Source organism: Daucus carota, chromosome 5 (assembly GCF_001625215.2).
Source record: "Daucus carota subsp. sativus chromosome 5, DH1 v3.0, whole genome shotgun sequence".
Taxonomy (NCBI): domain Eukaryota; kingdom Viridiplantae; phylum Streptophyta; class Magnoliopsida; order Apiales; family Apiaceae; genus Daucus; species Daucus carota.
In genome coordinates, this window is record NC_030385.2 from 40,877,322 (window position 1) to 40,887,836 (window position 10,515).

Genomic DNA, 10,515 nt, shown 5'->3' on the forward strand with positions numbered 1-10,515 from the left:
TTCCGTAACTAAAAACAACTTCCCGTTCCAATTACTCCATCACTCCATCTCAGTTAGGGGTCGTTTGGTTCACACTATTCTGATATCAGATAGGATATCGTTCATTCTAAACTTATACTTAATGTTTGGTTAAATTTTTCTTTTCCTTCAAACTCATACCTCAAACCTACAAAGTATGAGTTTTTCATACCCAGGAGAGAGGTGGGTATGAAACATAGGTTTGAGGAATCAACTTTATTTTTCATATTTTATTTTTATTTATGTCATTAAATTCAAATTATGAGTACCAAGTGAAGTTGATGACTCAAAAATATATAAAAAAGGATTATTTCAAGAATATTTTAAATATTTTTAAGTGATTAATTATAATTAATTTAAAAAATATTTAAATTAGATTTGCTCATTCCAGCACTTAACCAAACACCTGATATCAAAATGATACTTCAATCTCATACCACCTCAACCTGATTCCTTATTCCAAACTCATACACTCTCTCCAACCAAACGACCCCTTAATTATTTGGTTAAATCTAAAATAAAATCAATCAATGAGAATGACAACTTTAATGATATTATTTGTACATGTAAAGTGTAAACCATAATATTCAATAAATAATTTCTCTAATTCACCGAATTTTAATAGCTTTAGTTTGATTAAAATTTAAAAATGTAATTCTTTAAAAAGTATGCAAGAAAATAAAATTTTAACCTACTTCGGGAGGTCTAGGTGTCGATGTGCCTGAATAGTGACAAATTTTTTTTTGATCAACTTATAAACATGCTCGAAGAGAAGCCACATGTGAGATAGATACATACATCAAAACAGCATATAAACTACAATCTGCAACAACGGACTTGAACTACAATCCAGAGGCTTCTATAACTTGCCTAACAAAACTGCCCATGAAATAATCTATTGCTACAAATCAGGATTTGAAAAAAACATGGCTTTTAGCTTTATATACAGGGAGCCATATAAGAAATCAATCCCCTGTCTATGACACAATTGGGATAAATTTAACTTCTGCTTCCCAGCCCCGCACTTCCAGTCTCTTGTAAACCAGATCTTGGAAGCATTGAAGTGAAAGCAGTGAAGAGTTTAGACGTTCGATGGACTCTCCATGTGCTTGATTTCAAAATCTTTAGTTGCTGCGTTACTTTCGATTGATACAGGATTGCTCTCTCTAGCTACTGCCCCGTCACCTCTGAACTGAAACTGATCCTCCTGTACAGAATCCATTCTCCTACTTTCATGTCCTCTTGTTAAAAGTCGATGATTATTAGATAGGCACTGACATGAATTTGCTGCAAGTGATTCCATAGCATACTGAGATCGAAAAGCTGAACTGAACATGGGTTGCATGAACCGCTTTTTCTCGGGAACGTCGCGCAATGAAACACGACAAACGGGACATGTAGAATGCTGTTGAAGCCATATGTCGATACAGTTTGCATGAAACGAGTGTCCACAGAAAGGTAGGATACGGAGGGTATCTTCTGGCTGATATTCTGCAATGCAAACTGTGCACCTACAGCCAGATTGTAATTTAGTTAGAGATGAGGTCGTTATTATCATTTAAGACACAGTATACTTCAGGCCACTAATGCTGGCATATTATAATTATGCCGATCTTCATGACACCTAAAGGTAATTCATAATAATAAAATATAGCAAAGGCTAATGGATCAAGACATACACGAAAATGGGGTGACCACATAAAATCGTATGATAAGTAACAGAAAAAAGGGAAACAATACTAATGAAAAGGACTACTGACAGCAAGGATAAGAGCTGCACAAGTAATAGAAATTATAGAATAGTGGTGATAAAGAGGGAGGCCCCTCATATGCAATGACAGACACCACATGTTATTGTTCCTCTTCCATTAGTACTCTCAACTGTCAAACTTAAATTTTCTTAGATTGCATAATGGAACCACTTCACTAAGCTTAAACTTTATTGTCCACCAGCAAACACCTTTATCAGCTTAATGGAAGATGATAATGACAAACTTTGCGAAGTCAAGTACTACATATCTAGGTATTTATATTTTACAATTATACATTCACACCCTTTTTTAATGCATGATGTACAAGCATGTACAGCTTATATAGTCCAATCAGTTGGTGGAATTAAGAGAACTTCATGGAAATATCCCCCTTTCCATGTAGACATACACAGATTAAGATTCTAATATAGTAAACTACTGTCGAGTCAAAAAGTTATTATTATCTTTTTTTCTCAGGCAAGGAGAAGTGGATCTCTATATTAAAACATCTATCAAACAGAATGGTCTTTTATTCCTAACATTTAGGGGACTCAAATACACATAAACATACACCTCGCATACATAAACGTACACATTACTCACCTATACTTTACACACACACAAACAAAACAAGCATGGAGGACGTACTTGCATATGGAGGATTAGTAAGGGGAGAGAAGGGAACCTCAAAAAAAGAAAATGAAGGTCCCCTCAAATACTTTGGTGTTATGAGACATAGAAAAGGAGTGCAAAGCTCATGGAATATGTCAACTGAACTTAATAAACTTCTCTGAGTAATAATTCTTTTTAATGCAGAGTAATAAACAGAACGGCCATTGGTCCACAGCTTATAAAATGAAAACCTAGAATCTTTTAAGGTCCTTGCTTTTATCCTATGCATGGAACATGTATTAGCGTGTAGAAACTAGGGGTATGACATCAGCCCATCTGTCTACAACAAGCCCTATTGCAAATATCAATATGTGAAGACATACAACAGAAGCTTTCTCGTAATACTACAAAATTTCAATGACCTGTTTATCACAAGATAATGGCAAGCCAAACTATTCATGAAAATGATACTTCAAGGGACGGGAGTCATCCAATATAACTCAGGTCTAAAGTACGGGGTCGTACCACCTGACAATCACCAAAGGAAGAATGTTGCAAAGCTACAAAAGATTGAGGTGGCATTCACGACATGAGATCAGAGTTTTTAACTGGCAGGATCGCCATATAGATGGGTAGAGCTGGTTAGTAAACGAGACAACATGGTACGGTTTCAGAAACCATAAGAAAAAGGGTAGAAGGCACTGTTCACAAACTATAATCCCACAAAAATGTGCTCCGTCACACCTCTACTGTGGTTTAAGACTTAAGTTGAAAAGAGTAGAAGGCACAATAATGAGATATTGCCCCCACACCAATACAATAAACCACTTTCAGCCCAATTCACTTACCCGATAACCTTCTCTTTGAACCAAATACACCTTTAAAGTTTGTTTTACAAATTTTATAATACATCTCAACAATACCTTTAATAGTCCTACAAATGGTTATAACATATGTACTGCTCAACCTACGAAGATCTAGGATAGTGCACCAGTAAGCAGATGAAAAGAAATCCCAGCATGATCTTTTCTAATAACCAGACAAAACTCTGACCTTGCACCTTGTTGATGGTCACAACTTAATTAATCCATTTAGTCTTGCCTAGGTGTCCAGGTGGTAAGCTACAGACAAGATTATTTTCGCCATGGAGGCGCCTAGGCAAACACTCTATCACCTAAATTGATACTTAGGAAAGCTTTTTACCACCTGTGTCCACATGCCTTCCGAACTTCTCATCTTGCCTTGACGCCATATTAGCAACGGCGCAAACAAAATTGAAACATCTACACCATACGATATCATATTAAAGGATATATCGTACCCACCATGGTCTTTTACTCTCTATCTTGCTTGCACCCAGGAAAGTGATACAGTGTCTGCTTTGTTTTATCCAACTAGGTGGAATGACTAGTCAACAAGCTGAAGACTAGTCTCACAATCACAGGCCAACAATTGAGTTTCTGGTCAGTTAACAACTAGGGCATATGCTAGGCATAACTGTCATTAGGTTACTCCTTCAATGGTAGGATGACTAGTCACTGGTCAGTAATTAGTCGCCAACTAGTTGAACCAAAGAAAACATACCCTCTGGGAAGGGTAATATGTATGTAGACTTTACCTCAGAGCAATATATAAATAGAGGGAGACAACAGATTTGACAGCGCAGCTAATATCTCTAATACTAACAAGTAACAACCGTGTCAGATGTCACTACTCACTATATATGCACTATCTAAAACCCCACATTTACTTGATAAGAAGCCCATGACCCCAAACACTTTAATTGCCAGATCACAGCACAGTGACAAAATCAATTCATGGTCTTACAGATGTTACACCATTATCATGGTTGTAGTAGACATTACACCCTCGGCGCTATTTAAAAATCTTGTCAAGATGGAAATATAGTAGAAAATGGGTCAACATTCGATGCTGATTCTTGCAAGAAGGCGCTAAGAGGAAAATAAAAAGAATAAAACAATACGTCTTTAGAGAGAACTACTGTGCTAAAGCTTCACAGTTCAGCATACAACTATCGGAGTATAAAAACTTATGAGCCACGGCCTCTATTAACCTCAGTTTTTATATTGAAGCAAAAAGTTTATAGTCAAGACTCCATAACTTGCGGTATGCATCAAGAATATAAGGGATGACACTTCAAATTAGCAACCCTTTAAAAGCATCATATGTTAATGGAAACGTCGTTTATATATTTGAGGTTCAAACAACTTACTTTAATGTGATTGTGCCATGTTCAATGAGAGCATAGAAAATAATTGGATTCAGCTAATCTATTGAGGAACATGACAAGACATCTTAAGAAACCTGCTAATGACATCAGATGTTCCTTACCCCAAAACCGCCCCCAAACTCAATTAACTGGACTACTGGAAGGTCTTTATCAAAACAGCTATCATCCCACAACAATTACACATCTCATCAATTATTATACTTGCAGTAATAGATGCTGATAACATTTTGATGTCATCTGTTTCCTAAAGTTTCAACACGCAACAAAATACCAATTGAAAGGGTTCAGTTGACATACTGAGTATCTTCTGCAGAGGAGAAAAACTGATCACTGTACTTCTTTGTAGGAAAGTTGGCCACAACAAGAGGTTCAAGTCCATGCAAACCTCGTTCCAGCTGTACCACAAGAAAGTCAGTGGTATATTTTTTAATGCAGCCAAATTCAGGAAAATGAAAAATACATATCAAAAGAACAAGTGCAATGAAAGAGTGGGATGATTTAAGTCTTTACCAGTAAAATTGAAGGAACAGATCAAAGAAAGCAGCACATAAGAGGAACATATAAAGATGAATGATATTACAATGAATTGTAACACCCTTAAAATTCATATTGGCAGGACAGGCAAATGCAAGGGACCAATATTCAATACATATCTCCTCAAAGCTGAGAGACACTAGAACATCGGGAAAATGCACTGCAAGTCATGATCATCACATCGCAGTTTGGAAGATCTAAAACTTATGACTAATGCTGGCAGCCCCAGGGAACAGTATACAGATATTACCCTAAAATTAAACTCCTCTCCTTGGCATAATTATGTTGCTAACAAGTAGAAAGACACAACAAAGTTCACAAACATATATAGAAATAATTCACACACATGATTGTAAATATATCAAATGTGAAGAAGTGCAGCCCTTTTATTAACAAAAGTAAAAATAAACATTTCAAAATTCTAAGAAAATTACTGCTAGAAGCTAGTACAATATGTTTAGCTGAAGCTTACAATGCTAAGATCTGATCTGGAAGTGATATGGAAGGAGCGTCGAGAGGCATTCAATTGAATTCGAGCACAAATGAGCCTGGTGCATACAAACACAATAAACATAGTACTAACAGCAAATCCAATTACTGTCATAACCAAATTTATCCCAGAAGAAATCATCTTCCTTTGGCCTAATTGATGTCAAATCACCCTCAATTCAACACAAGTAGCTTAAATATCAATACCCGAAATTCAAGAACCAAAGATTCCAACTTTATGCAATTTCAACATGATCAACTTAAAGGGTATGCAAAAAATCCATAATTTACAGACTCAAACACCAAGATTGATCAAAGGGCATCAACAAAAAGTGAAGAAAAACAAAAGGGCTGGATAAAAATAAGTCTAGTTTCCTCAAGAAATTGTGTATGTGCAGTCTCCATCTATCTACATGAAATACAAAATATGAAAATGAAATGTTTAGATCATAGGGTTACAGTGTGGAGATGGGTATGTGGAGAAGAAGCCAAAAAGAGAGGAAAGATAGTGAATTACCCACTAGAGAACTGGATAGATAAGTAGTCCTATAAACAAAGAAACTAATAAAAATTGTGATTCACTGTATAAAAAATGAGCAAGTGAAAGAAGTGTGAGATCCAAAATGATTGCTGCAACACCAACAACTAACAGAGGCAACTGAAACAAAGGACAGGTGGGTCTGGGATAGTGAGGGAGCAGTACAACTACTGTAAAACACCTCATGTGCTATCCATATGCTAAGCCTTCTTCATTCTTCCCCCAATTATTTATTTTTATGGGGCTTTTTTTGTCCAGAGGATTTTTAGTTATATTAAATATCGATTTACCCGCAACAGCCATGGAATTATTGTGAAGATAAATTGTGAAGCTATCATTTTCGGGATTGATGTAGGCTGGATTACTCGAAAAACTTATGTTGCTATTTGTTTAGCTCGTTTTATTATTTATCAATCTGATTGCATTGTTAGTTGGGGATTTGTCCGATTAGACTTGTTTTAATTTAATAAAATGAATTTGTATTTTGTCAAAAAAAAAAAAATCGATTTACCCAAATAGCCTCTCTACTCGGGGTACATATATTTTATACAAGGCCACCTCGCATAATTAAAAAAATGGTGTTTGTTGAAAAAAAATATTTTATTAACACTTCAATAAATCAAAAGTCTCAAATTATTTATAAAATCTTTATTGATAATTGTTGATTTAAGATATTTATATATTATATATTCTACATGACTTACCACTATTACTGTGTTACTTAAGAATATATATGCATGATTTATCACCGTAAGAATGTGGCCCAAATATTGAATTTTGTATGATGTATGTGTTTTATTATATATAGTTGCTTTAAAATTTAAAATTTTATATATTGACAAACAAATTAAATTATATGATAATTTATTACAATCTCGTTTAAATTTTGGGTTAGATGTGATTTAATTTAGGTTTACGTTTTCATCAATTTAACTTAAATCTGAGTTCATTTTTAAATATTGAGAACAAATATATGTCAATAAAAAATATATGACTATATTTAATCATTTTTACACAAGATTTCAATATTTGAAATTAAATTAATTATATATAATATATAGTTGTTGTCATCTATTTTAGATTTTGCATTAAATATTATTTTATTGGAGATTATAAACCGAGCTAGACACATAAAATTTTAGTTTATGTAATTTGAAATTGAGTTGTTATTCAGAGGAAATATATGTCAATAATAAGGATCAGTAGATTCCATCTAATTCTGAATTTTTAATAGCGTATCATTAATTTTTTTCTCTCCTTCTGTGAGAGTGGTTTGGATTCATCAATAAAAGCTTTCGGGAATTGCATTTGTGGTTGATAGCTCAAACGGAGTTTTTGGGTGAACACAGAGAAAGGATTTATACATGTACCATCGTCAATTTCAACATCGCTTATTTGTCTCATCTTGGGTATAAAAACAGGCATGTTAATATGTTTTATATTTGTTCGACTCGATTATTATTATAGATGTCGTAGGGCTATTATTTATTAAATTATCTTTTTTAAAAAAAAATAAATAAATAGAGTATCACTAATAGAGTATCCCGTTGACATGCTTCAATACTAATGTTCCATCAATGAATTTTCTGTAATAATTCAATGCGGGTGTTTGGGTGCACTACTTCTAAGCTTAAAAGTAGCATAAGCGCACTTCTGCTTTTTGATGCATGTTTGGCCAATTGATTGAAGTGCTTAATTATGGTGAAAAGAGCTCACAGAAAAAGCTACAAAAGGTAGCTTCTTCTGAGCCTCAGCTTCTTACTTCTTTTCATGCTTCCTGTTCCCGCAGCAGAAGTATGCTTGGTTGAAGCTGGATTTAGTAAATGAACGTGCACTGTGACCATATATCACAGAAAATCTCATGTACAAGCTAATTAATTCGATGCATAATAAATCTTTGTTATATAATATATACTATAAAGAGAGCAAGTAGAAGAACAAAATGACTAAGAGAATGGTGAGGATTTTCATATGATTTCAAGCAATACAAAATGCCTTTATATAGGGCATGAGATATAGGTTACAAGTATAATGGAGGGTCAAGAGTCTCCTATTAATGGGAGTAAGTTAAAGGACAAAGTCATCCACAAGCCAAAGGTCACCTAAATAAACTAATTACATAACACTCCCCCTTGGATGACTTGTACTAACATCATGCCTCATTAAAACCTTACTAGGAAAAACCCGGTGGGAAAAACCCTAGTGAAGGAAAAAGAGTACATGTGTTCTACATAGTTTAAAATAATGTCTCCCCCTCATTTTAACATAACTACAAGATGTCCCGAAGTTTGCGCATTCCAATCTTGTGTACTAACTTCTCGAAAGAAGATGTTGGAAGTGCTTTTGTAAACAAATCTGCTGGATTTTCACATGAGCGAATTTGACAAACATTAATATCTCCCCTCTGCTGAAGTTCGTGAGTGAAGAAGAATTTCGGATCAATGTGCTTTGTTCGATCTCCTTTAATGTAGCCTTCCCTGGTCTGAGTGATACATGCTTCATTATCTTCGTAAAGAATAGTAGGAGTTCCTTTATTAACTGAAAGACCACATGATTCTCGAATATGATGGACCAAAGACCTTAGCCACACGCATTCCCGGCTAGTTGCATGTAGTGCCAATAATTCAGCATGATTCGAAGAAGTTGCTGCAAGAGTCTGCTTTGTAGACCTCCAAGATATTGCGGTATCACCATATGTGAATACATAACCTGTTTGAGATCTACCTTTGTGGGGATCAGACCGATATCCAGCATCTGCATGACCAACTAATTCAATTTTTGAGTCTTTAAAATAAAACAAACCCATATCCATTGTTCCTCGAAGATATCTAAATATTTGTTTCACGCCAGTCCAATGTCTTCGAGTTGGAGCAGAACTATGTCTTGCCAAAAGGTTAACAGAAAATGCAATATCGGGACGTGTACAATTGGCAAGATACATTAGTGCACCAATGGCACTAAGATATGGTACTTCAGGACCAAGAAGTTCTTCTCCCTTTTCTCTTGGGCGAAATGGATCCTTATTCTTTTCTAAGGATCGTACAACCATAGGTGTACTCACAGGATATGCCATATCCATAATAAACCGTTTCAGAATCTTTTCAATATATGAAGACTGGTGGACAAAGATTCCTTTAGATAAATGTTCAACTTGAAAACCAAGACAGAGTTTTGTTTTACCCAAGTCTTTCATTTCAAACTCTCTTTTCAAATATCCAATCGTCTCATGAAGTTCATTTGGGGTTCCACTGATGTTTAAATCATCAACATATACTGCAATGATAGTAAACCCCAATTTTGTCCTTTTAATAAAAACACATGGACATATTACATTATTGGTATATCCATCTTTCAAGAGATATTCACTGAGACGATTGTACCACATACGACCCGACTGTTTCAATCCGTATAATGATCTCTGTAATTTAATTGAGTAAATCTCTCGGGGTCTTGAACTATATGCTTCAGGCATTTTTAACCCATCAGGGATTTTCATGTAAATGTCACTATCGAGTGATCCATACAAGTAGGCAGTTACAACATCCATTAAATTCATTCGGAGCCTTTCTAGAATTGATAAACTTATTAAAAATCTGAATGTTGTTGCATCCATTACCGGGGAATAAGTTTCTTCGTAATCGATTCCCGGTCTTTGTGAGAAGCCTTGAGCAACAAGGCGTGCCTTGTATCTCACAATTTCATTTTTCTCATTTCTTTTACGCACAAATACCCATCTATATCCGACGGGTTTTATACCTGCAGGTGTTTGGACAATAGGTCCAAAAACTTGGCGTTTTTCAAGTGATTTCAGTTCAGCTTCAATAGCTTCTTTCCATTTTGGCCAATCATTTCTTCTTTTACATTCATAGATCGATCTAGGTTCATGATCCTCGATTTCCTCAGAAATGTCAAGTGCAGCTGCATATGCAAATATATCATCCATGACAATTTCTTTTCTGTTCCACCTCTTTCCTAAAATGACATAATTTATCGAGATCTCTTCATTGTCAACAATTTCAGGTGTTTGATCATCTTTGGAAGACGTCTCTTCAGTGATCAATTCTACGATGTCATTTGATGTTCCAGCTTTATTATCAAGTCTCCTTGTTTTTCTTGGAGTTTTATCCTTGGATCCAATAGGTCTACCACGCTTCAGGCGTGCTTTAGACTCATTTGCTAGCATGATTTTATTATCTTCTTCAGGAAGTTTAATCTTACAAGGAACATTAACAGCTGGTATATGTGACTTTGTCACATTTTTGACATCAGTAAATGCATCAGGCAATCTATTTGCGACTTCTTGTAGGTGGATAATCTTTTGA

At 35.0% G+C, this 10,515-nt stretch overlaps 1 protein-coding gene across 1 annotated transcript; it reads right to left on the minus strand.

Moving 5' to 3' along the window:
* Window positions 1-779: 779 nt before the first annotated feature.
* LOC108219761 (RING-H2 finger protein ATL38) lies at window positions 780-6,399 on the minus strand. The gene is made up of 3 exons (XM_017393269.1): window positions 5,639-6,399; window positions 4,930-5,027; window positions 780-1,529 (listed from the first exon to the last, which is right to left on the minus strand). Exons 1-3 carry the CDS (start codon window positions 5,795-5,797, stop codon window positions 1,100-1,102), a joined length of 687 nt encoding a protein of 228 aa, XP_017248758.1. The 5' UTR covers window positions 5,798-6,399; the 3' UTR covers window positions 780-1,099.
* Between the last annotated feature and the right edge of the window lie 4,116 nt (window positions 6,400-10,515).